Genomic DNA, 27,510 nt, shown 5'->3' with positions numbered 1-27,510 from the left:
ATACATGATGGGGTGTTTGTGTGGATGGACAGATGGTAAGGGTTGCACAAAGTGCCCACAATATATTGCAAGTACAAATTTGTATATGATTTGACATTGAGGTTCTCTTTAATCCTTAATCTGTATTTGTAATCTACATTTTACTAATTGATCATATAACATTGTTTGGTTAAAAGATTAATTGTTTACCTTTTGGTTACTGGAATCTTGAATAAAAGGTTCATTTGAATTTTGTACTTGCAATTATTGTAACATGAATTCCATCTTTCTTTGAAGTGTTTGCAGCATCATACTTGTATTAAGTCGAATCAAAGGAAAATTTTATCTTTCAGGAACAATAGAATGTGTTTCATAGAAATTCTTATTAATTATTAGGTTTGGAAAAATCTTTCAAACAATGCTTTTTGTTTTACAAACTGAAGCATTTTGAAATATTGTCCAAAGTGAACCCCTAACATGCTGTCTGAGTGGTAGGAAACATGTTCACATTTATGATCCTCCCCTATGTGGTGAACTCCTGGTCTTATCTGAGGCATTGCATATGAAAAACATGTATAGGTGGCTTCTTCCAAATAGGAGCAAAATATTGGAGTCACGTGAACTGCTCTTTCACATTGTCAAAAATCTCCGACTTCAGATGTGTATTTTGTGAACAATAGGAAAACTCAGCTGGTGATGCTATGAGGAAAGACTAAATCATTCTTACAGAGCATCCTCTATGTCTCATATTCCGAATAATCTTAAATTGGTTTTCGGTGCAATTCTTGTTAAACAATCCTGATTGTGCTTGTGTTGTCCAATTGCAGAATCACTACAGTTGGACACGGTTTTAGTTTTGCAAACACTGGGTGGGCACAAGTCCGTACTTTGGCTGTTGCGAACAGCCAAAATGGTGCACTGTTTAATATTATCTGCCAGTTGTTGGGATGGTGTTACTCCAGAACTTAAATTTATATACCACATTCCTCATTAGTGCGATAGGCAGAACAGCTAGCTTTACTGTGCTCAAACTTTTGAGACGCCGTACCCTTCCAGGGTAATTTGCCATTTAGAAGATCTTTATTACACTGAAACAAAAACAAAATGCTGGAAATACACATTGGACAGATTGTTTCCCTTTCTCTATAAGTGCTGCCAAACCTAGTGAGAACATCCAGCATTTCCTGTTTTTATTTCAGATTTCATACATTCTCAGAATTTCGCTTTTGTAGACAATATTGGTGTCGTAGAACTCTATTGTGCTGCACCAGTTAGAATGCCAACATGTATAAAGTCTTCTCCAGATAGCATTTTTTTTTTCTTGAAGGGCTGAATAAAGCCAAGTAATCAATCTAATTTTGCACACTTCCCATCTGCTCCAGAAATATGATTGTTAAGAACAGGACTCGATAATGCTACTCTTCAGATGGGTGACCTCTTTGAAGAAGATTAAAAAGATTTATAGTTGTGTGGAGCTACAGTGACTGGTCCAGTTTTAAGATGGATGGTGAAAATAGGAAACCCCTCTATGCATTAAATTCACCCTTTTGTGTGGGTTTGATGTTCATTTGCTTCCTAGTTTTCAGCAAAGTGTGAAGAATTGGATAAATATTTGATAGTTCTCTGATTGTGTCTAATTTGATAGTTCTCTGAGCTGAAAAAAGCACAAAAAGCTGAATGGCCACCTCCTGTGCCATAACATTCTATGATTTCAGACAACTGCGCATACCCCTATTTCTTTATTTCTATGCAGGCTTTCAGACAATGTCCATTATAAAAAGTGTGCCGTTTGAGGGGGTTCAGTTAGTGAGTTCACCTCTTAAAGTAACCTCTTTAACATAAAGTGTGCTTTTGTACTAAGGGATTCAAATTTATGGGGGAAATTTTGAGCCCACATTAGCCAAAACACATTGAGAGAGAATCACAAAACTCTATTCTATGGATAGATCACGTTTCCCGTTTTTTTTTCCACGCCCCCAAATTAACACCCACAGAGGACGAGACTCTCATGTTATTGTTTTTGAATGTCTTTCAATGTAATTACCAGCCCCGTCACATGATCTCCCCTCACCAAATATTCAAACCTTGCGAAGTGACGCCAAGTCGATGAGGTTTACAGCAGATTTTGAAAAAAGAGATTCCGTTAAGAGGATCCCCCGGAGGCGCAAATGTGTATAGTCCCTGGAGGGGGGGGTGGAGAGGGACATTCATGGGCTCTGGCACTGCCAGGTTTGCACAGTGCCAAATTCTGCAAAAGGAGAGTGCCGGTTAGGTACTCTGGGGAGTCGCACTGACCATGAGGAAGAGGATGTTTCCTGTGATGTGGTTGTTGGGGTCGGGGGGGAAGAAAAAGAGCAGAGATCATTGAGGGGGGAACGTGCGGGGGGAGGGGTGTGTGGGCGGAACCTGCGGGGGAAGGGGGTGCGGGCAGTGAGGGGGAAAATTGCAGGGGTGGGAATGGGTAGTGAAGGGAAAAACTTGCAGGTATGGGAGACAGAGCCGTGAGGGTGGGGAGGGCAGGCGGTGTGGCGAAACTTGTAGGTACCGCTGGGGAGCGGGCAGTGAGGGGAGTACTTGCAGGTGCGACGGTGGGGAAGGGGGCAGTGAAGGTACCTCCTAGGACCCTAGCCAGACGGCATAAACACGCTCACTCATTTTTTTTTTTGGAATGAAAGCTGTACTGTGCCGCTGGAGAGCTACGCACCAATTTTCATTGTGTGTCTGACAAGTCTGAGCCTGACACTTTCAAAGAGACAATGGCAGAATCCTTGTAGACTTTTTCCAAACAGACATTAATCTCGGGCTTTTTTCTTAAAGATTTTTGATGTATGATCTGATGTAAATTTAAATAATTTTGTATCAACCAAATAATCTGCAAAAAATAGTTCTGTAAATCATTTATATTGCAGTCAAACTAACCACAAAAAGGAACAATGTGTTGCAATTGTTTTTGTGCTCTATCTCAGCATGGTTTGTAAATGTTTTGAATGGGCATCACAATTCCATTTTGAAAAATAAGTGAAAACTTATATTCCTAGAATGGTTTGAGAAGTTTACAGTTTTTTTCAGCACTGCACATATTACTAATTCTAAAAGGGGAAGACCTAAGTTTTAATTTCATGTAAGAAACGATGTTTACTCAATAATGCATCCAATTTCAGAAAAGCATATTGTTGAATTCATGATCAATACTTTGTCCATAATTACTTTTGATGGTTTCTTTTACAATACAATATTTTTAGTTGGCTTTGAAATTCCTGACTCAGAATTCAAAGCCCGTGCTTAATGTATAATTTTTGCTGCCTTGTCTGCCCATTGGATTTCAAGTTTGCATCATGCTCACTGGACTATTGTGTTTTATTTTAATTTTCATGAAATAATAAAGACAATCTAATCTAGTAGTAAAAGATTGTTGGCATCTAAGTGGCTTAAAATGGAGCTCGTTTCAGTTAATTAATTGATTTTATATGTCCGGGTTCCCCAAATTTTTCCAGCTACGGAATCCTTTTGATCTCTCGAGTACTGAAGGAACAAACCCTTAGAAACATTCCTATTGTGTTAAAGAGCCAAACAGAAAATTATTATTTTCGGGCAATAGGTACAAACATACAAAACTTAATTTATAGAAGGCTTTTGTCTTCCATTTTGTCATTTTTAATTGGAAGAGCTACTGGAATGCTGGATTCGCATATTGGATACACCCACTCATGCCCACACGCATATACACGTGTGTGCACACACCTCTGACTTATGCGCACACACCTCACTCTCACTCGCCTCACTCTCGCACACTCACTCACTCACACACTTCCCTCACTCACTCATGATCACTTAGCCCTCGCCCACCCCCTCACCCTCTCACCATTCCTCCTTCTTTGTGCTCAACCTGATCGATATAGTTCCCAATTCTGTGCTGTTTCCAGCTCAGAGGCTTGTTTCTGGAAAAGCTAGCCTCCAATTGGACGAGCTGAAAACAGCATGAAACTCAATTGTATTGATCAGTCTGGCCTGCTGCATAACTCAACCCAGTTTGGGAACCCCTGTGGTATGCGATCATATGTAGACTGTCAAATGTTTGATGCAACTGTTGTCAGCATGTAACTTCACACTAGTTTAACCTGAAGGAATCCTCCACACTTGATTGTTATCAAAATACATGGATTTTCTTTTTCCATAGTTCAGTATTCAAGATTCCTGTTAGGCAGGAAGGTTCATAATGCAGTCTTTGCTGTGTACAGTTTGGTATTTTGGCCTGGGACTTTTGATTTTCTCAGATGCAAATTAAATATATTCAAATAATGAATTATTAGGGTTTCTTGTGAAAGTTGAAGTGTGACATAATATAGGTTTTTTCTTATGCTTTAATTGGAAACGCTAAGTGAAAATAGAAGCAACATTATGGGGAAACATAGGCCCAGAGTTTCCTATACTAATAACAGTGGGGATGTCAACATCACTATTATTACTGGATAAATCTGGCAGCAGTGTTTTGAATCCAATCGTGCAGGTCAAGGCAGATATTTGGAAGTTGCTGTCAAGTGAAATCTTGCTCCTCTGCAGGCTGTGTGGTTGCAGTCGGCACTGATCGATGACCTCTGCTGCATATTCCAATGATGCATGTATTTTTGCTCAAAAGTCAGATGGAAAAGTTAAAGCTTGTACAATCGAAGAGTAGCTGAACTTTTAATAAGTAATATATGCTGTTGAACAACCTTTCTCTGGCTCTGAAAAATATATATTTGAAGTATGCAGTCTCGTTCTCGGAGAAAAAAATGATATTCCAGATTTTTTAAACTTAAATTTATTTTTCTATTTAATACTACTTCATTAATCCCATATGTATGCCCCAAACATTTTTTCTTCCCCTTGTTTCCTGTTTTGCTGTTTGCATATCGTGAGTATTCTTCAATCTGGTTATCCTGCCCACAGACATCACAGATCCCTGCAGAAGACAATGAATTCAAACAGAGGCTGGATGATTGGAAGTCTCTGATGACATGCCCACTAAAAGTCTTATCGGCAACTATGTCAGGTGAATGGCCATTCCCTTGCCACTCGTGCCAAAATGTGGGCCAAAATCATTGTTTTGTATTTTTTGAATAGAACAGGAAAAATGCACTATATGTGAAAGAAATCTATTTGGTGAAATAGTTGAGTACTGTGTAAATGCAAGTAGCAACAGCAGGTTTCAAACTGTTACGGCAACTTGACCTTCAGGTCATGTCCGAAGCCATGAGGCTTAGCATATTATGGAGCCCATCCCCGATCGGGAGCAAAGAAATAATTTTGGTTTCCAGTGTGACAAAAAATGCTCTTTGTTGAAGGATTATTGAACTCTGCAGGCCAGTAGATGTTAAAATTTAGCCGACAATGGCCATGATTGTCTGCACTAGTGTTTTAATTTTTTTAATGGAGAATAGATTAGAAGTGATTGTTTAGCATCCAATAAGTGAGTGTTTGTAACAAAGACTTGGTATTGTCTTTGAGGAGTAATATGATTGACAGTTACTGGGTTACATTGTTATCGGAACTAATTTCATCACAAGCTCCTTAAGTCTACTAATATTGACGTTTTTTTGTTGTTGCTCATATTGAATGATTAATTCTTCCTATTTTCCATCTCAGCTGAAACCAACATGTTAAAATTATTTGCAATATAATATGATCTGAAGGACATCAGTCAAATCGAGCACGAAATTCAAATGCCTAACCAGGTGTCAATTATCTTCATGCATCATGAATGTTTTATTAACATGAAGCAAAGCACAGTATCACATTTTGTCTTCCCCTTCAAGGGGCACTCTGCATGTGGGTGCCTCAATTTGTAAGCTTTACTACGATTTATATTGTTGGAAAGGTTCAGAACTGTGGTTTAAAAAAAAAAAAATTTAAATTGACTCGTCAGTTAAAGTAATTGACAATTAAGTGTATTTTTCCTTCTTGTAGTAGAACTGGGAGGAAAAGTGAAAGCAAAGGAAAAGGCTAAAGAGAAAGGTACTTTGCTGAAATCCAGTACCTGCAGAGCTGGTTAGCTGTTTTGGATTTGTGAGAGCATGCACTGCATGAATGTGAACATTAATGATGAATTTCATCTCTCACCAATTGCATATTTTTCCATTTGTGCTGTGCCATGGTGTGCAAAGACCTAAAGCCCATTTTCCCACAGTCCAGTTTCATCTATTCAGCAATAGTGACTAGGAGCCAGGTAGAAAAAATTAGAACATAGAACATTATAGTAGCGCAGTACAGGCCCTTCGGCCCTCGATGTTGCGCCGTCCTGCTAATTTGAAAGAAGTTAGGAAATGCTTTTACAAATTGATTTGGAGTGGATGGATGCTCAGCAATACTGCAGTAGAATGCGAGTGGAATACCTTTTTCAACCGTAAATGCAGCTTAAACGATCATGGACATGAATAGATTGTCATCAAAAGATTAATAAACAAATAAAAAGTAAAGTTAAACTGAATATTCTGAGAAACCTTGTGGGGACGTCAATGAAACTTGCAGAAAATTATTAAAAAGCTAATCAAAGAGATATGAAAGAGCATAGCTAAAGATATAAATTATAACCCTGTAGACCGTTTCAATCATCTTAAGGAAGGCAGTCAAAGAGGAGATGAGAAACATAAAAGATTCTAACAAGTTTGAAACCGAGAATAAGCAGGATATGGTGAACGTTCCGAATGGGCAACTTAATTTAGCAATCTAAAATAAATTATATGGAAATCCTCGATAGACTTAAGTAGGAAAAAGTACAAATTTTAAGGATAGAAGATACATTATCCCAAATAGAGACTTGAGGAATTTAAATGATTTGTGGAAGCATCGACAGTTGTTAAGTCAGTAGACAATCAAAGATACCTGCAGATTAGAAACCGACTAATGTGATGCCTGTTTTAAAAAAAGATGATACCAGTCAGTAGAATTCATGCAGAGCACTCTATCCAGAATGAGCATTGAGTTCTTCTCCGATCACTGAATTGAGAAACTTTGAAGAATTGAAGATGATGCATGGGAGAGGCTGCTCTCTCAAGGTCTGTGTTCAGAAAGATAGTTTATGAGGCTTTTCTAACTTGGAAACAAAAGTCACCTTGATGCCATTTTTATAGTTTATATACATATTACCGAATGTGAATACCAGAGTAGGACAAATGGCCATCAAGCTCAAATTAATACAAGGCAAACTTAGAACCAATATCTAAATTCTTCATGAAAGGATGATCATTCAGGAACATAGATGAGGCAAAGCTCTGGATTTAATTCCGAGTGAATTGAAATTTGTAATGAAACTGTAGCATTGTTTTGAATTGAGGAACTAAAATGACCATTTCTAATGACTTCTGGACAACCCTAACTTGAAACATTTATTACTGTATGGTAGCATTTTAAATTGCTCTAGCATTTACTAAAGGTAATATAGATAGATACATGCAGTTTAAGCATATATATGTTTACACTGTATCACAAATGCTTCATATTTCAAAGGAATTCACTTTTTGAGTAAAATAGTGGATATGATTAAATAGAAAAAGTGGCAATTTCATGAAAGAAGTTTTTTTCTGTTTTCAGAGATTCTTGGCTTGCCCTTTGGCTTTAAACCGATCAATGCATTTTGAGCATACCTGATTCACCTAACTAAATGGGTGCTTCTGGATTTCATGGTATAATTCTTGAAAGTACTGGTCACTTTTTGCAATGAATAAAGATTTAATCCAGTTTACTTCCCCTGTGAAACTACATAGTATGGCTCCAGTCTGTTTCAGGACAAGTATGTTAGGGAATTAGAGGCAGGCTTCCAAGACATAATAGTTTACATTGTGTTGCCTTTTTTGTCTTCACTAGCACATCTTGAAGTCTTAATGCTGAATGAGCTTTGGGCTTCAAGCCAAAGAGAGTGATGAAGTAGAGAAGGAAATGTGGATATTTAGAATGTGTTTGATAAGTTGCCACAAAAGAGACTGACTAAAAATTCAATATTAAAATAAATACAAGCATGGATAAAATGTTGTTTGAATAGGAACTGGTGCTAGAGTAAATGATGTTGCTTGACAGGCGATGGGTTGGAAAAGATGTGCAACATTTGCTGGTGCTAAGTCTATTTTTTAGGAGGTGATGTGACACAAAATGGAAGTCTGCAAGAGGCCTTGAGTATATGCAGAATTGACTAGGTCATTGATGGCTGTGATTTAATAATGGTTGTGTAAAATAATAGTGAGTAGGAAAAACAAAGAATGGGTGTACCTTAATGGAAAGATGCTGAAGGGTGTGTACATTCCATCAAAAGAAAAAAACATTACCAGTATAATTAGCAATGGTCATTACATGTGGTAAGCTAACCAGTATGGTGCACAAATATAAAAGAAAAGGGAAAATGGAGTATATGGGAAAATTCTAAATAGCAATAAAGGGATATAGAGTAATTAGTGCAAAAGGAATATGAAAAAAAATGTTTTGCCAGGATATCAAAACTAAAAGATAGTAGTAACGAAGAATGTGGGTCCATGCAAAACTGATACCGATGAGACTATAAATGAATAAGAAGAAAATGGCAGATAAATACTTGGGAAGATGCCAAGGAATACTAAAACGCCAAGCAGGGAGAGGATGGATGGTGGTAGGGGAACAATGATTTAATCGCATTGTTTTGTCTTGAAAATGTAGCAAAGAAAATGATGGGACTAAGGTTTAAATGACCTGATTCTGGTTTATTCCACTCCACGATATTAGAAAACCTGAGGGCATTGGAGGTACACAAGTCATTTTCCAATGCTAGCTGGATTCTGATAATGTCCTTTTGAATTGGAACATTTCAAATGTTTCTCTATTATTTAAGAAGGAAGAAATGAAAAATACATGCACTTGTCAGTTTTACAGTAGTTGAGGAAATTATTGAAACTAGTCATAGTGATGACCACATGGGCAAGTGCTGACACACTGGCTGAATGACCTCCTATTGTGCTATAACTATTCAATGATAATGAGTCAGCTTGGATTTGTGATGGATATTTAATGTGACTAATGTAATTGTGGTTAGGTTTTTGTCTGTGTGTACTTTCAATAAGTTTGATAAGCCAGCACATAATAAGCCCAATGAGAAGGAGTGCAGTTCCAGATTTTGTTTTAGGAAATAAAGCTGGGCAAGTATATGAAATAGCAGTGAGGGACCATTTTGGGGATAGTGACCATAATACAGTTAAATTCAGCATCATTATGGAAAAGAACAAAGAAGTAAAAGTTCTAAATTGCAGGAAGACAGATTTTGTGAAGCTGAGAACTGAACTGGCAAGTTAACTGGATACAGGTACTGAAGGGAAAACTGTCATACCAGTAGGACGCATTCGAAAGTAGGATTCTATGGACACTGTAGACATATCCCCATTTAAAAAAAAAGGGTGAGATTGCCAAATCTAGATCCCTGTGGTTATCCTGAAGCATATAGGGTAAGACAAAAAGAAAGCGTAATGCTCTAGAAAGCCTACAGGAGTCTAGAAAGTACAAGAGAGGTTTAAAAAAAGAAAATGGAAAAGCAAAGAGAGAATACAAAGAAATATTGGCATGTAAAATCAGAAAGAAAACCCAAAGAAGTTTTACCAGAATGTGAAGAGCAAGAGAATAACTAAGGAAAGGGTAGGGCCTATTAGAGATGTACATGGTAAATGCATTGATGCAGAATATGTGGGTAGGGTTCTTCAATGAGTTGATGTCTCTGACTTCACTGAAGAGAGACACGATGCTAGTTAAAGAGGAGGATTGTGAAATTTTAGATACGATAAGCATGGTAAGAGAGAAAGTACCAGAGGGATTGACATGCTTGAAGGCGGATTAATCGCCATGACCAGATATATTGAATCCCAGGCTGTTAAAGGAAGCCATTGAAGAAATAGAGGATTCTCTTGAGGATTATTAGGCTAGGATTGTTTTCCTTGAACAGACCAGGCTGAGGGGGGGGGGGGGGGGGGGGGGGGGGGTCACCTAATTAAGGCTTTTATAATTATGAGGGGCCTAGATCAGGTAGACAGGAAAACCTATTTCCCCTAGCTAAGGCATCACTCACCAGGCGACATAGATGTAACGAAAGGGAAAATGCTGGAAAATCTCAGCAAGTCTGGCAGCATCTGTAGGGAGAGAAAAGAGCTAACGTTTCGAGTCCGATGACTCTTTGTCAAAGCTAACAGACAGAGAGAGTGGGAAATATTTATACTGTGGAGTGAGAATGAAAGATGAGTCATAGCCACAGAAACCCAGGGAAATTGGGTGCTAATGGCCACAGAAACCAAGGGGAAAGAGTGCTAATGGCAGTCCCCAGAAAGGGCAAAAGATGTGAAAGGTCAAACAGCAGGGAAACTAACATCAGAGGATAGACTGTAGGAGGGGAGGGGCGAAAGGTGCAGGAAAGAAAGAAATGGTAAAAGACAGTTAAAATGAAATTAAAACAAATGGGTTGAGGTGGGGCTGATCATCTGTTGTTGAATTCGATGTTGAGACCGGAAGGCTGTAGCGTGCCCAACTGGAAGATGAGATGTTGTTCCTCCAGTTTGCGTTGCGCTTCACTGGAACATTGCAGCAGGCCAAGAACAGACATGTGGGCATGGGAGCAGGGTCTTTTGTTAAAATGGCAAGCAACAGGAAGGTCAGGATCCTGAATGCGCACAGACCGAAGATGCTCAGCAAAGCGATCACCCAGTCTGCGTTTCGTCTCTCCGATATAGAGGAGACCACATTGGGAGCAGCGAATGCAATAGACCAAATTGAAAGAGGTGCAAGTGAAACGCTGCTTAACCTGGAATAAGTGTTTTGGGCCTGGGATGTTAAGCATGGAAGAGGTAAAAGGGCAGGTGTTACACCTTCTGCGATTGCATGGGAAGGTACCATGGGTGATGGGAGAGGTACTGGGTATGGTGGAGGAGTGGACTAGATTGTCTCGGAGGGAACGGTCTCTGCGGAATGCTGACCGAGGGAGTGAAGGGAAGATGTGTTTGGTGGTGGCATCACGCTGGAGTTGGCAAAAATGGCGGAGGATTATGCTTTGCATACGGAGGCTGATGGGATGAAATGTGAGAACGAAGGGGACTCTATCCTTGTTCTGGGAGGGAGTGGAGGGGGCGAGGGTAGTGGCGCGGGAGATGGACCGCACACTGTTGAGGGCCCTGTCCACAACTGTGTAGGTGGAAAATCACGGTCGAGGAAGAAGGAACACATTTTTGAAGCACCATTTTGGAAAGTGGCATCGTTGGAACAAATGCGACGGAGGCAAAGGAGTTGAGAGAAAGGGATGGAGTCCTTACAGGGTGGAGGGTGTGAAGAGCTGTAGTCCAGATAGCTGTGGGAGTCAGTGGGCTTGTAGTGGATATTAGTGGATAGTCTATTGCCGGAAATGGAGACAGAAAGATCAAGGAAGGGAAGTGTCTGAGATTGTCCAGGTGAAAGTGATGGAGGGGTGGAAACTGGAACCGAAGTTGATTAATTTTTCCAGGTCCGGGCGAGAGCATGACGCGGCACTAAAATAGTTATCAATGTATCGGTAAAGGAGACATAGATGTAAGGTGATTGGGAGAAGAATTAGAGGGGACGTGTGGAAAAACTTAGCCCCCAAGAGTGGTGGGTGTCTGAAATTCATTGGTAGTTGGAAATGCTCAACTCATTTAAAGGTACCCATATCTGGACCTAGGGTGCTATAACCCTCGAGACTTCGGATCAGGTGCTGGAAATTAGGATTAAAAAGGACGTCTTTTTTTTTTAACTGCACGTGAAATAGACTGAATGGCCACATTCTGTGCTGTGCTGTTTATCGTTCTACAGTTCCAAATAAGATATAGGCATACAATGCTGTTGTGAAGGTAATAAGAAATGCCTATTTTTATTGGTAAGGCTGTAGAGAAAGTACAGCTGAGATTCACCAGGGTACTGCCAACGATGAGAAACTATATTAAAGATAAAAGAAATGGCCAGGTAGAATTATTTAAGAGTTTTATTCGACCAAAGTAGGAAGAATCCTGATTAGGTGAACATGGAAAGACTATTCCTCTGGTTAATGTGTCAGTAATGAGCTCATGAAATAAAACATGTTATTGAGGGGCAAGTTAGGTGATTTTTAATCTTTTTATAATTGTGAGAATGGTTGCTGCATTGAACGGTTGAGGCATTTCATAGTTAACAGAAAAGCAGGGGAAGACTATTGGAGAGAAAACAGGCAGTAGGATTAGTTATAAATTGTCTTTTATCTTCATCTAAGAGAACTGGCACAGCGCAATGGACTGAATTACTGCTCTTGTGTTATACATTAATTCAATGGTGAAGTTTCATGTGCTATTGGAATACATTTGCAGATGTGATACAGGCTCAGGCAAGTTTGCATTGTGTGAGAATGGGCCTTCATAACGAGTGCTACTTTTCATTTTTTTTTAATTTAAGTGTAAGCAATATCAGCAAATGGAAAACTGATCTGGCCCAATGCAGCTTGTTTACTTCAACAACAGGCTTCCAGATAAAGTGTCATCGGCAATGAGTGCTAAACATTGCAAGTTGGATATGGAACATCTTCAACAAGACACAAGTTAATTCTGGAGTGGTGATGTAAACATGCTTTAAGGGGGAGATTAGGACTGGTAATAAAGGGAAAATCTGTGTCAGGACAAAGAAAAGTGGCAAGAATGAGGATTGAAGATTATACGAAGTAGTAAGATGAAACCAAGGTCATAATAAGCGCATGACTTTAAATAATACAGCTTTTATTTTTAAGAGCATTGTATGCTGATGGTGTACTTGTTGATAAACGGTCACAATTCTAGTATCATTGTGCTGAGTGATTAATTTAATTAGATAACCCACAGTATTCCCAATATTTAATCGACCCCAAGAGTAACAATGTAACACTCGATATTTAATTTTGATGGATGCCAAAGAGAGATTTTAAACTGGTTATAAAATGGATTTTAAGTGTCTTGATGGAAGACGGAGGGTATTACAAAATGTGGGACCTAGTGTGTAAAGTTGGGAGACGCATTGCGGTTCAGAGGAAGGTTATGCCTTTTGAGAAGGTTGGGTGGAGCTATAGGGGATGTAAAAATTGGTCATTTTAAATTTGAGACATTGGGAAACTCCGCCTGAGGCAAGGTTAATGGTTGCTGCAACTGGTTTCAGTTACTATATGGCCAGAGGAAACATACATTTGTGTAACTTCTAACATGATTTCAGGATGTACATTCAAGTACAGTACTTTATTGTAACAGTGGCAAATGTTGCAGCCATGTTGCACGAGCAAATGATTTGTAAATGGTGATGATTGGTTTAGTGATGTTGGTTGAGAGAGAATTTCTGTAATGGATGCTGGGAGAAACTCCCCGACATCATCTTTGAATGATTCCATGGGATATTTTATCTTCATCGAAGAGAGCAGACATGGCTGATTAACCCTTTAGCTAAAAGACATCTCTAACAGTGCGCAGTGTTCGTCTGTACTAAACTGAAGGGCAGTGGAGATGCCTGTTAACAAACTTGATAATGCACTACTTTGCTTGTATCGTGTTTGTTTCTGATTATTGCATCTTTACCAAAATCATGACACAGGTTTGTTTTCTACTTGCCTTTTACAGGAACCCAGAAACAAGTTCTTGAATTTAGAAGAATGTCAGATTGATAATCTTTTAAGTTGGGCAGTCTGTCACTCTGCTTATTTAGTTTATTATAATACAGTAAAATGAGAAGCTGACTTAACCCAAGATGCTTTAATGGCGATGCTTCCTATTGTGCACCTGTTTATCCCGCAGGCTTGCTGTTTGTTCCTAATCAAAACAGCCATGAATATTTGCTCAATTTGTGTACTCAATGGTGTTATTATGTATGTCTCTGCAGGGATAGTAACTGCACGAGTGTGTGTTGATAGCATCAGCATGTGTTAGAGCTATGAAATTACAAGTTTAGGAATGTCCAGTTGGGATGGAGGGTGAAGAATAAGCCTTTCATATTAAAACAATTCTAGCAGGTTTATTTCTGCAAGATGTGAACAAAGGCCAACAAAAATCAGTTTTAAATTTGCCACCTCTAAGCTGTTCTCACCATATTTATCCTTGGGCTAAGCTGCTCAAAATATTCTTTCCAGGCACTGCTCAACTTTAAAAGGACAATATCCACAATTTTACTGTTTAATATTAACATTGTCAAGGTGACTGAAAACCTCCAGGTGCATCATTAAGCTTTGTTGAAATCTTAATGATTGGGATTAGCATATATTTTCAAATCCAAAATGTTTATTGCTGCATTTGATTTGACTATAACTTGCCAGACAAATTAATATATTGATTTAAAAATAGTTCCTGGCATTGATATCAAATCAGAACTACTCCTCGCATAATGCAGTATTTACAGAATATTTCATAATATATTTGTTGTAGTATGATCTACAAATTGAAAATACTTTTGGAATGTTGTCAGAAATTCTTGTGTTTCTGATTTACACCCCACCCCCTCCATCCAATAATATATGGAGTAGACTCCATGACTCTCAACTTTTTTTTTTGTGGAAATATTCCTTCCAAAAGAACAGCTTTTCACTTGCATTTTGATTTTCTTTAAAATAATAAGTGAAAGAAGCATTACAAGAGCTTAAAAAGGCAAAAGAGAAAGCTGCAACAAGGAAGGAACCTAAGAGACCCAAACCTCTAAGAGTTGCTGAGGAAGAGGAGTCTAAGAAAACAAAGAAAGAAAAGGCAGAGCGCAAAGTGTTAAAAGTGAAAAAGCCTGTGAACAAAGCTGAAGTGAAGAAAAAGGGGTCTGAGAAGGAGAAAAAAGACAAGGTTGAGAAAGCCAAAGCAAAGGAAAAACCTGAGTCTTTGAAAGAGAAGGTTAAAAAGCTTTTTGAAAAGCTCAAAGGTGCAAAAAATGTGCCTGTGAAAGATAAGAAGGAAACCACAAAGAATCTCAAGGTTAAAACTATCAGTAAGGAGAAGGAAAAGGGGAATAAGAAATGAAGTTATCATCACAATGTGAGACAGATTGTTCGAGCTACTGCCTCTGTTGACCTTCATAGTGACAACAATTCAGTAGAGCCCCTCAACTGTTTTACCATGCCTTGCTGGTATAAAGTGATTTAATTGCACCTAGTAGTGCTTTAGTGCTTGAACTTGAGCAACTTTAAACTGATCGGGAAAATATATTTTTGGCTAAACTGAACTTGGTTTTCTGAATTTTGGTAGCAGTCCTCATGTAACTAATGAAAATGGTGAATCTGAAAAATACTACACCGAACTTTCCCATTATCTACAGAAATTAGACCTTGTTTTTAAGTGGTGCATTGAAATTGAATTCTTATTATTAAAACATGGCTGAGATTCATATTTCATGAACTTCCCCACTGTTTACAATGTATCTTTATAATTCTTATGAAAACATCAGATATGAAACACAATTTATCTTGCCATCTGTCACCTGTCTGTTCAAAGTTATTGAGAACTTTTTGAAAATATCCAGTTTGTACTTCAGTAAAGATTTGTTGCTTCTCGTGTTCTTCCATTTAAACTTCAAATACTGAACCTGTATTGAATGATAGGCAAATAATTATAGGCTGTTTGGATTGGTACTAGCAAAAATATTTTTGTTCTTACACCAATGCTGTAAAAGAAACTTTTATTGTTTTAAAAAAAAACTTTTATTAGTTGTGAAGTTGAATGAAATTGTCGATATGTATAACTATGATAACTCCTGTACAGTTTAAGGGAATGCCAGAAAAATATTTCTTTCTCTCTCTCTCTCTCTCTCTGCATAATATTAAGCTAGCATTTTAACCTCTTCCTTGGAGAAAAATAATCGCTTGGCTTTCCATTGCATTGCAAGTTATATTTTTTAGATGGGGCTAATTTGATAAAATTGGCTTTGTCAACAATGAGAGTTGCCTTTCTCTTTCTTGCCCCCTCCCCAAGAGATGCAGTCCAGTTGAAGATTATTGGATAAGCCCTGGATATAAATAAAATCCAGGTTGTTTGCCAGAGATGTTGATTTAGGCCAAAAGTAAACTTGCTTAAAAGTTTCAAATTGAGTTACAGGCAGCTTTGAAGATCGGCTCATATGGGGTTTCAAGAGTTTTCTTGTATGGAAGTGGTAAAACCAGGATTTATATTGGATGTCCTCAGGCAAGGTTTATGCCAACCTGAACAGAGGTTGTTTTCTTGATAAAAATGTGGTGGAATTAGATAGGCCCATTGAAGATTTGTAATACTCTCAGCCTTTGGTTAGATGGTGCAGCATAGATTATGCTCCTATACTTGACCGTAATGTGTTTCTCCCAACTCTGGCTTTAAACAATCATCGAATCATTCTGCTCTCATTTAAACACAAGATTGGAATGAGCTTGTTTGGGCGAATTTACTGCAGTGCAATTGAGAAATAAATTAATGCTGTAAATCACTAAAATGAATCCTTTAGAATTTATGAATGAAAGCTTTAGAATTTAGAAATGAAAGCTAGAATGTGAAACTTTATTCAATCACTGCAATATCTGAATATTTTTTGTAAAGTAAGATTGTTCATGAATTTCTATTCTAAAGAATGATCCCTCTCCTACCCTATAAATAGTGTTTTTGTCTTTCTAAAACAGTGTTGACTTAACCGTGAGCAATGCCATAGACATGTAATTCTGCGTGGAGCAGTAGTTTATATATACTATTATGAGTCTTCTATATAAACATGCACTTATCTCTATTAAAATTGTTCACTATGCAAAAGATTTTAAAATCTTGCATTTTGTCAACCTTCTGAAATGGCACGACTGATGATACATGGTCTCAAACTTATAAGGAGAAACCTTGCAGCGGGATTCCCTAATAATGGGGCTATGTCCCCACGCCTGCATGAAAGCCAACGACACTGGTGTAACGGCCCCCGAAAATGAGGAATTCTCCCCTTTCTCGGGGGCTAGGTTGCCGCCGGAGTGGTCCCCACAGCCCCAGCCAGCGCGGAACGGCCTGCGCAGGTTCGTGCATGCGCGGAACGGGTGGCGTGATTGCGCGCATGTGCGGGGGTTTCCTTCTCCGCGCCGGCCCCCGGGCAATATGGCGGAGCCCTACAGGGGCCCGGCGCGTAGTAAAGTAAGCCCCCATGGAACCAACCGGCCCGCCGATCAGAAGGCCCCGATCGCGGGCCAGGCCACAGTAAGGCCCCCCCCCCCGGGTCGATCCCCACCCCTCCAGGACAGCATCCGCATACTGATCTTCCAGGTCCCGCTGTGTGGGAGGTGAGTAATCCACACCGACGGGACTTGGCCAAACTCGTCAGCCACTCTGCCCGTCGGGGCCCAGAGAATTACCGGAGGGTGGGGGACGTTGTCAAGTGCTCCCGACCGGTGTGGCAGCGATCCTGCGTGCGCCTGAAAAATGGCGCCGGAGAATGGGGAAACCAGCGGCGGGGATCGATTCTCTCTTCCCCCCCCGGATACTACTCCGACCCGGCACCGGGTTGGAGAATCACGCCCCTTCTTTCTGTCAATGCACCCATATCCACCTTCCGTTTTCTTCTCGCCCATTTTTGGAGAAGTTGAAGACCACAAGAACTAGGTGCAGGGTTAAACCATTTAACACATTGAGTCTACTTTGCCATTTAATACGATGAAGACTGATTTCCTTCCAGAACTCCACTTCCCTGTTACCAAGGATTTTCTTAATGTATTTGCCTTACTGACCCCCAGCTCAATCTGCTGCGGTTCAGTTTTGGGCCTGTTCACTCCACAACTGTCCTATGTGGCATGACCTTGCTCCTGCTACTAGTGATTAATTACACCAGGAATTACATCTGCCAGCTTTCTTTAACCTATCCCTCGTGTCCCAGTTTGACGTTGGGAGCAAAAAATTTCCATTCTCTACCCACCCTTCAAGCCTTTGATCAGCTCACAGCTGGAGAACCCATTAAAACTTTGGTGTTGTGAACTTGACCACTGTTCCATTTTTATTCTAAATATTTTGATATATCTGTACAGGGTGCCACAGGAGGGTTTTGAACCTCCTGGTCGCTGTACCAAGAGGTCTAACAGTTCTCGTTATCAAACAAACGCTCTACACTGTAATTTATGATTCCACATTTTTATGACAAACTTCAATAAAAAGCGCTATGCATGCAATTCTTCTTTACAAATAATCACAATTGTGCTAAGACTCCGCTTGGGACATCCATTAGAACTGGTCAGTCTTTTTTGTTCTGAATTTTTCCACTTAGGGCTTTAAATCTGCAAGGTTAGTCCTAGGTTGCCGCTGGAGAAATGACCTTGGAGCTCAAATATTTATACTGCTCTATATGCGTATTCTGTGGAAGAGGTCATGTCCTTGGTGTTCTGCTACACGCCATATGTGAGGTTTGCAGATGTCTGGTCCTCCTTAAGCCGACCTGAGCTTTGATGAGGTCTGTGGTTAAGGTTTTGTGACCTGTCTGGTTCCAAATACGCCTTGATGGAATATATGGTTAAGGTATCGACTTGTGCAGTCAAGCGTTTCCTGTTTTTGCACTTTGCTAGCTTCTCTAAATAAGTAATTTCAAAGCTAGCCAAATTTCCCATCATGCTTCTAGTTAGTCATTTTGTAGCAGTGGGGCCTTACTGCTACAAGATCTGATATATTGTGCCTCCAATCAGGTGCTCCCCCTCCCCCGGTGCATGTTTCACGTGTTGGCAACAAATCTCAATTGAAGAAGTGGAACACCTGACATCAGCAAGTGTTCAGCAAAAGTACTAATCCTGAAATTTAAAAGTTACAAATCAAAAAGTGCTGCCAGCTACCAATTTTTAATATTTGGAAATTTAATTGGCTGTCATTTTGCTTTTATTCTTAGCTGAGCACTTACTACTGGAAACAATATTTGGAACAAATAGGATAACATTATGAACTTGTTGAAAGAATAGCATGTTCTGAATTAGAAATGCCTTGGTGTTCTTAATTGGCAACTTTTGCAAAATGTGAAATCTGAGCTTCAAAGTTTGTGAAGATGTTCAGATCAATACCTCTCAACTGAAGCAATTAACTTGAGTATTAGCGTGCGTTTTCCAATTTGCAACTGTCCTTATCATTTTTAGTAATGATTTGAGGGTTAGACTGCACGCTCAGTATGCTAGGACGTAACAATTTAAGATTGCTGATTTGCACTCTAATATACTTGAGCAACAGCTACAATGTAGATCAGTTTTTACATGAAGCAGTTAAGCTGCATGCATCATATTCATCTATTGAATTATTTTTGCTGCAGCACACCTATCCATTTTTATTGTCAATTTTTAGCTGCTTCTAACTATTGTCAAAACACTGTTTTCTTGGCCTATATTAGGTTGTTCATGCTGAGAATTTTGAAGTAAATGTAATCGTCACAATTTTTTGAAACAGTCACCCTCAATGACTGCAATAGAAACCAATTTTGTTCAGATGGAGATTTTTATTTTTGTTTATTGCATTAATAATTTTGTTGGTGTAATAAATTTACAAGCATTTTGCCAGAGTAAGAAATGGCTTACTGGTTGTTGCTTATCAAATATATTTGAACACCAGTACTCTACAAACCCTTCGACCAAAACAACTGTTGGCTGAACCAACGAAAGGTCAGCAGAAATGTATCAACAAAATTATGAAGTAATTTTTTTTCAGTTATTTTGTCTGAATCATTGATTTATTTAAGAGCGACAGTTTGGAATGAAACTTTTTAACATTTAATTTGGTTTTGTGATACATTTTAATTTTCAAGGGAACTGATAAAAGTACAAAGAACATTACATTACAGAATAGGAACAGGCTCTTCAGCCCACTAAGCCCATGCCGATCCAGATTCCTTATTTAGACCTACTACTTATTACCCAAATGATCTGTATCCCTCCATTCCCCGATCGTTCATGTATCTATCAAGATACATTTTAAATGTTGCTACTGTGCCGGCCTTCGCCCCCTCCATTGGCAATGCATTCCAGGCACCCACCCTCTGCATGAGAAACTTCCCCCGCTCATCTCCCCTAAGCTTTGTCCTGCTCACCTTGAACCTGTGCCCCCTTGTAATTGAGTCTTCCACTCTGTGGGGGGGGGGGAAGCTTCTGACTATTCGCCTTATCTATACCTCTCAGAATTTTGGGGAGCTCAATCAGGTCTCTCTTTCTTCTCCCCGCCCGTCTTTCCAACAAAAACAATCCAAGTTTATTCAACCTCTCCTCATAGCCATCACCCTCCAGTCAACATCTTGGTAAACCTTCTTTGCACTCTCTCCAAAGCATCCATGTCCTTCTGGTAGTGTGGCAACCAGAACTGCATGCAATATTCCAAATGTGACCTAACTCGGGCATTTTCAAAGTGGGCGGTCGAGACCCGTGGGTGGGCCAAGGGCGAGTGGCGGGAGGGTCGTGGAGCCATCCATCGCGGCGTTCCCGATCATGGGAATTCAGGCGCTACAGCCACAGCAACCGGCTTTTAAAAATGCCGGCTACGAGCGGCTTTAAAAATGACAGCGACCAGCGGCTTTAAAAATGCGTGCGAGCTGCGCATGCCCAGAGCCCAGAAAGAACACTGCCTTCTCCTGATGTGAGCGTGCTGACCCAGGAGAAGATTTTTTTTTAAAATTCAATTCATTCAGTATTCCTGCATCTGCCTGGAATATGCTCAATGGTTGAGCCTGCAGAACTCTCTTTGATAGTGAATTTTAGAGATTAAAAAGATTCACAAAACTTTTGTGTTAAGCAATTCCTCCTCATCAATGTCTAAAATAGTTGCATTGTAATTTGCAGACTATATCCCAAAGCTGTAAAACACCCATCTGAGGTAAATGTACATTCTGTATCTGCTCTGTAGAGTCCAGAGAATATTCCTGTTACAATAAGGTAATTTCTCATTCTTCGCTACTCTAGACTATAGAATATAAGCCCAGGCTCACCTCTCGCATTAAAGGTAAGAGAAAATGCTGGGTTGCGAATGTCGGCCGGTATGGGTCGCGAAGGTCACAGTATTGACACCCTGTTATGTCCAAGAGAGCACGACACTGGCTTTACTTTTAGGTGGAGTAATTGGTATCTCCAAGTTGATTGCAGTTAAGGTTATGTAAGATTGTGCTGCTTGGCAATGGGAGTAGATTTTCTTAGCAGTGTTGAATAGTGATGCCCTCCAGTAAGTAGTTTTGCAATGCATTACCTATACATATTTGGTCATTATTTATTTTACCAGCTGAATGAAGTATGCATATCTTTGAATTATGCAACCAGAATTATTCAAATTTGCCAGCAATGTCAGTCATGCAAAATTTTGATCTGTATATGCGATTGTGTCTCTCTCTTCCTTGCATCCTACTTCTTTGGTCTGAAATAAAAGCTTTAAGAAATTGTTCTCATTTTCTTTCCAACTCGTTTTGAGAAACCAGTGACAAAATCATACTGTAAAAATGTGAAGCACTGCTGATGTCTTGCTTCAACGAATGACTGTAAAATGCGTATCCACTTCTAAATATAATTGGTGAGGTATCATAGCACAATTTATACGCTTAAAAAAGGTCTTCGGTATATTCCAATTTTAAGAAGCCCAGCTGATCTCGGCTGAGCTGGATTTGATGCAACTTCTGTTGTTTTATGAAATTCTTCGGCATTTGAAAACAGGATTGAAAGATGGAGGAGGACCAGTTCCTGCTGAACATTTTGGGAAGAAAGAAGAACCAATTCAGCCATCGGTGCATACATTCGTAGAGACAGGTAATTTGATATTTCACTACATGAAAGTCTCACATGATTGGATACTCAAAAATTATTGTAAAAATAAGAGTAAAGCCGTTTGGCATCATTTTTAAAATGGAAGTACAGGGGGTAGAATGCTGGGTAAATAATCCCTGCATTCTGAAATTACAAAACCAAAGCTTTTAAAATGATTTAACTTTTAATAAGTTACCAGACTGCGGTATAAAATAAACAATGAACCGCATTACAACATTGCTGGGGGAAGAATGAATTAAAATATACAAGTACAAACCTTTAAACACTACGGGTGGGATTCTCCGTCCCGCTGCACCTGTTTTTGGTGCGGCGCGCCCCTGCCAGGAACTGGATTCTCCTTCCTGGTAGCCGGTCATTGGGGTTTCCCATTGTGGGCACTCTCACGCCGTCGGGAAATCCGTGGGCGTGATTGCGCTGCCAGCGAAACGGAAGATCCCACTGATGGAGAATCCAGTCCTACATGTTTGTTAGGTCCTGATTTTCTCTTCCCATCTTTACAGAGCTGGTTACCTCTAAGGGTTAATGGTGTCTTCCTAACAGTTATGAGCATTCAGATTGAACATCTAGTATACCTTTTTTGTTCTGGGAGGTGCTGCACTACAAGTGTTTTTTTTTTTAAGAGAAATAAACTTGCTGTTTCATGAGCTAACAAATGACTGGTGTAGTACAGAAACAGGCCATTTGCCCCAATCTATCCATGGTGGTGCTTAAACTCCACTTGAACCATCTTCCATGTTTTATCATCTATTTATTTTTAATTTAGAGTATCCAATTCTTTTTTTTCCAATTAAGGGGCAATTTAGTGTAGCCAATTCACCTACTCTGCACATCTTATTTGGTTGTGGGGGTGAAACCCACACAGACATGGGGAGAATGTGCAAACTCTACCTGGACAGTGACCCAGGGTTGGATTCTAGGTCCTCAGCGCCGATGTTTTATCATCTATATCTACCATCAGAACCGCCTTATTCCCTTTTCCCTCTTTATGCTTGCCCAGTTTCCACTTAAATGCATCTATACTATTCACTTACCACTGCGTTCCACATTCTGGTTAAAGAAGTTTCTCCTGAATTTCTGATTGGATTTTTTGGTGACCATCTTGTATTGATGACTTGTAGTTAGGCTCTTCCCCACAAGAGAAAACATTCTCCCTGGATCAATTCCATCGAAACCTTTCATAACTTTAAAGACCTCCATTGGTATAGCTATGATTCATGCACATGTAGCTTTAATATAAAAATACTATGACTACTGTAATAAAATTGAATTGCCACAGCTGTTTTTACATTCAAAGTGTAGAAAACCATTCAATAGTTGTAATTTTGACTATTGTACCACTCTTAACTGTTTTTTTTTGGTGAAAAGGGAATGATTGCTTCGCATATAATGCTATGGACATGCTCCTAATAGAAGCTTTACTGATGTTTCTTCACACATGCTTTTAAATTCAGAGCTAAAATTAATTAGTCGGCATTTTCAAGACTGATGTGAAAAATTATGTTCAAGAATTCTGCCATTGCACCATTTTTCTTTGAATCTTATTGAAATTGGGCTGTTGATATTAAAGAAGTTGTTCTGAATACTCAGGATTTTAAAAATATTTTTAGAAATATTTTTCCATTACATTTAGATTATTTGGGGTATTATCGGGTGAATAATTTCTGCTTTCAACTTACATTATTAAATTTCATTCCCCCCCCCCCCCCCCCACCACCATCATCACAACCTTCAATTGTGTACCATGAGCAATAGCTGTCTACCTGGAATATTACAAGTCAATAATTGCATTGTTGCTCGTATCACTAGTTTCTACCCATCTATAACTAGCTCTACCAATATTGCTTCTTCAGTTTCCCCTGTCTTTCTCTTAGACGTATTTTTACTAATGATGCTATGCCACTTCTTCAACACTTCATGTTCTTTTGACTCCAAATTAGCCGATGTTCTGTTCACCACCATATTTTTGTAATATTTGAATTCTCAGTAATTGAATATACATCTAGCTATCATATTTATTCCAAATGTACTTGCACAAATAAAAACATTTTAGCCGTTTCTGTCACTTCAATAAATCTATATTCTTTGCCTCTTGCTAACCCAATCATTCTTCAGCATTCAACATTATTGACTGGCGTACAGTTTGTAACCAGTATAAGTTGAATGAATACCTCTAGTAGGTTGCAACTATGAGAACAATTCAAGAGTGCCATTCATCTCCCTAAACTGATTACCAATTGTAACTCATCTTTTTATAAAATAATCCAACCTAGCATCAGCTATCTCGATGCAGATGTGGAAATTGTGGCTCAGTAAGTACCAGGCAGTGAATTATCAAAAGTTTGAGGAGCATAAAATAAATAATGCAACATTGTGTCTCATTACTAGCTATTAAATACAGTACTATTTAAATTGAAGTTGTTTGAACAAATACATTATTATAGAGGCTGACAAAGAAGAAATGCAATCGACACCCGCAAGTATGACTCCAAAGTCTGTTAAACCCATTCCAGGTAGGTTTTTTTACTCGGAGCATAGTATTATTTCGGAACTTGAACAATATTAACACAGATTTAAGGAATAAAGTCAATAATATGTAAACCCTATTGAGCCTTTAGGAATCAATAGGAATTTAGTAGTTGCTTCTACTAAAGTTGCATAATCAGTGAAGAATTCACAAGTTTACTTTGCCTCTTGAAAAGGACCCCATGAAAGGTTACACTATTTAAATTAGATGTGAAAAGGTGCTTATATTCCCTGTTTTAGCTTCGTATGGTGGTGCTGATCAGAAGAATGAGAACACAAAAGTAGTGGGGTTTTCTAATCTAGAACAATTTGCATATATTTCTCACTTTTATCACAAAATATAAAACTATACCAGCTTCACAGGAGCATTTTCAAACAAAAATGTGGCACTTTCACATGAGATTTTAGGACAGGTGACCAAAAGCTTGTTGAATAGGTAGATTTTGAGGAGAGGGGGGTTTTGGGAGGGCATCCCAGAATATCAAGTCTTGGCAGTAAAAGCTGCTTGAGGTGAAGCAATGAAAATCTGGGAAGTGCAGTAGGCCAGAATTGAAGTTGTGTAAAAATCCAGGTGAGTTGTAAGCCTGGAGGAGGTTGCAGAGGTGGGGAGGAGCAAGAACATGGAGGGATTTTGAAATTGCCTGTCTTGTATGTTTCGGTGTTGATCAGGAAGCATGTGTGTGATGGGTTAATAGGATTTGGCATGAATTGGGAATGATGTCGGCAGAGGTTTGGTTTTCACTTGTAGTTTGGAATGAGTACAAAACACCCGACAAAATGAAATTATTTTTTAAAAACTCTTGGGCTTTTTTGTGTGGGAATTATGAAAAATTCATCCAAATATTAAATATTTACATGTGCATCATATATAGGGTATGAAAGAATTTGGGCGGGATTCTCTGTTGGCTGACGCCAAAATCACAAAACTCGATTGGGCGGAGTATAGGCTCCGACCCCAAAATCGCCACAGGCGCCGATTTAACACCAAATCGTAATTCTCCGTCACCTCGACAGCGGTATCAATGTGGTCCAGAACACACGTACAGTAAACACCATTTGCATGTCATTAGCAGTCCTGACCCGGTATTCTCCAGGGTTTCCGCGATGCTCTGCCTCCGATGGGCTGGTTTCCCGACGGCATGGTTCACTTCAGCTTTTAAAAATCATGACACCGGTGTCGTGGCTGCTGAGGGAGGTAGAGAGAGAGAGAGGGTACAGAAAATGTCCAACACCACCATAGATTGCTGACAGTGGTGCTGCTGGCCGGGGGGGCATCTGCCAGAGGGGTAGTCTGTGGTGTCGGGTTGGATGAGCACAGAACACATTTGCCGCAGCTGGCAAGGCAGCCATGGAGCTGAGCATGCTGCTGACTGCGCACTGTGAACTGAGGGCTACAGGCCATATAGGTCTCTCTCTCTCTTTCCCCCCCCCCCCCCCCAAGGCCATCTCCCTCGGTGTCTACTGGCCCCAGCCGACCCATCAGCTGTATGGGCGTGCTCCAGCACAACCAGTGCCATCTTGTTGGCTGGGATGGTGTGTGTGAGGCATGAAGTGTGTATATGCTGATGTAGCTTGTCAGCCTCTAGTGTGTCAATCACGGACCCGGTGAATCCTGCACCGTTTTTCATTGGAATCGATTGTGTTCCACGTGGTGCCTATGTTTAGCCCCTCCAAGGTTGCTCAATTGATCCAGGTTTGGCACCAGTTTTGTGTCGTGAAAGTCCATGAATCCTGTATCTACATCAACACTTAGTCTCAGAAACTGAGAATCCCGCCCTTTGTGTTTAACTCTTATTTTTTAGGCACACTTTTATTCTTTTATAAGCACCTTAATTTGAAAGTACTAAATAATTAGAGTCTTCGGTCTTCAGAATTAGGTAGATACAAACTTTGAATTTGCCATTTATACAAAGTTTAGAAGCACAGTGTTTTTTTTCATAATTATGTAGAAGAGGTAATTAAAAGGGAAGATGAACCAAGGGAAGATGAACCAATGGAGGAACAGCCAAATGAATTTGATGCCAGGGGTGAAGATTCAGAAGATGGTGAAGCAGGTGAGCTTTCACAAACTTATTTTTTACACCGGTGAAATAGGTACAAAATTCTCATTGGTTAGTATATTTCAACAATGATGTATCCACATCTGTGACACCTTTAAGAAGTGAGCCATTATTTTCAAAGAGGAGAGATCCATTAAAATCCAGCAGGTTTATACAATGATTTTAAGGGCGGCACCGTGGTGTAGTGGTTAGCACTGCTGCTTCACGGCGCTGAGGACCCAGGTTCAATCCTGGCCCTGGGTCACATCAGTGTACAGTTTGCACATTCTCCCCGTGTTTGTGTGGGTTTCACCCCCCACAACCCAAAGATGTGCAGTCTAGGTGAATTGGCCACGTTAAATTGCCTCTTAATTGGGAAAAAAAAGAATTGGGCACTCTAAATTAATTTTTTAAAAATACAATGAATTTTTAAAATTAATTTACAGGTTATGGACTTTGCTGGCTAGGTCAGCATTTATTGCCCATCCCTAGGTACACCCACAGTGCTGTTAAGGAGTGAATTCAAGGACATTGACGCAACAACAGTGAAAGAACGGTGATATATTTCCAAGTGAGGATGGTGAGTGACTTGAAGCGGAACCTCCCAAGTGGTGCAGACCAGCAAGATCGCAAGTGGATTTCTTTGCTCCTATTTGCATTATCTGTCAGCAAAGGCAGAAATAAAAACAACGCCCGTGGATTTATGTGAGAAAATTAGTCAGGGTTCCCTCTTGTCATCCAGAGGTGAATGCTGGAAAGTGCATGTGATAGTAGCTAAACATTCCTGGATTAGCCTCAGCTGTGATGCCTACTGGTGGTAACTAGCTTACCAGTGCTCACTACAGAAGCTCATATATGATTACCTGGGTATTAAATGTTCCTGAATACATGGTGGGGGTACGGTGGCACAGTGGTTAGCACTGCTGCCTTGCAGCACCAGGGATCCGGGTTCAATTCCGACCTTGGGCGATTGTGTGAAGTTTGCACATTCTCCTCGTGTCTGCGTGAGTTTCCTCTGAGTGCTCTGGTTTTCTCCCATAGTCAAAAGATGTGTATTGGTGGATTGGCCATGTTAAAATTGACCCATAGGTTAGGTGGGGTTACAGGGATACTCTGGGGAGTCGGCTGAGGTTAGGCTGCTCTTCAAGAAGGTCGGTCAGACTCAATGGGCCAAATGGCCTCCTTTTGCACTATAGGGATTCTAAGGTGGCAGGAAAGGAGATGGGGTAGAAGTTTGCAATATTGGACAGAGTAAAGATGTTCCAGAGG

The 27,510-nt window shown here is 39.8% G+C and overlaps 1 protein-coding gene across 13 annotated transcripts in view; it reads left to right on the top strand.

Moving 5' to 3' along the window:
• The window catches only part of unm_hu7910 (un-named hu7910), a 265,791-nt gene that overhangs the window by 73,093 nt on the left and 165,188 nt on the right, over positions 1-27,510 (top strand). For 9 of the 13 annotated variants that reach the window (XM_038809455.1, XM_038809459.1, XM_038809461.1 and 6 more), the window contains 3 exons: positions 21,569-21,661; positions 24,121-24,189; positions 26,152-26,256. In XM_038809455.1, the coding sequence (XP_038665383.1) occupies positions 21,569-21,661; positions 24,121-24,189; positions 26,152-26,256 (267 nt within the window). The remainder of the gene's footprint in view (positions 1-21,568; positions 21,662-24,120; positions 24,190-26,151; positions 26,257-27,510) is intronic. The other 4 variants (XM_038809464.1, XM_038809462.1, XM_038809466.1 and 1 more) reach the window with 2 other exon arrangements.

The sequence above is a fragment of the Scyliorhinus canicula genome, chromosome 10, assembly GCF_902713615.1.
Source record: "Scyliorhinus canicula chromosome 10, sScyCan1.1, whole genome shotgun sequence".
NCBI lineage: Eukaryota > Metazoa > Chordata > Chondrichthyes > Carcharhiniformes > Scyliorhinidae > Scyliorhinus > Scyliorhinus canicula.
The sequence above is the reverse complement of the archived record's forward strand: the minus strand, read 5'-3'. Positions and strand labels throughout refer to the sequence as shown.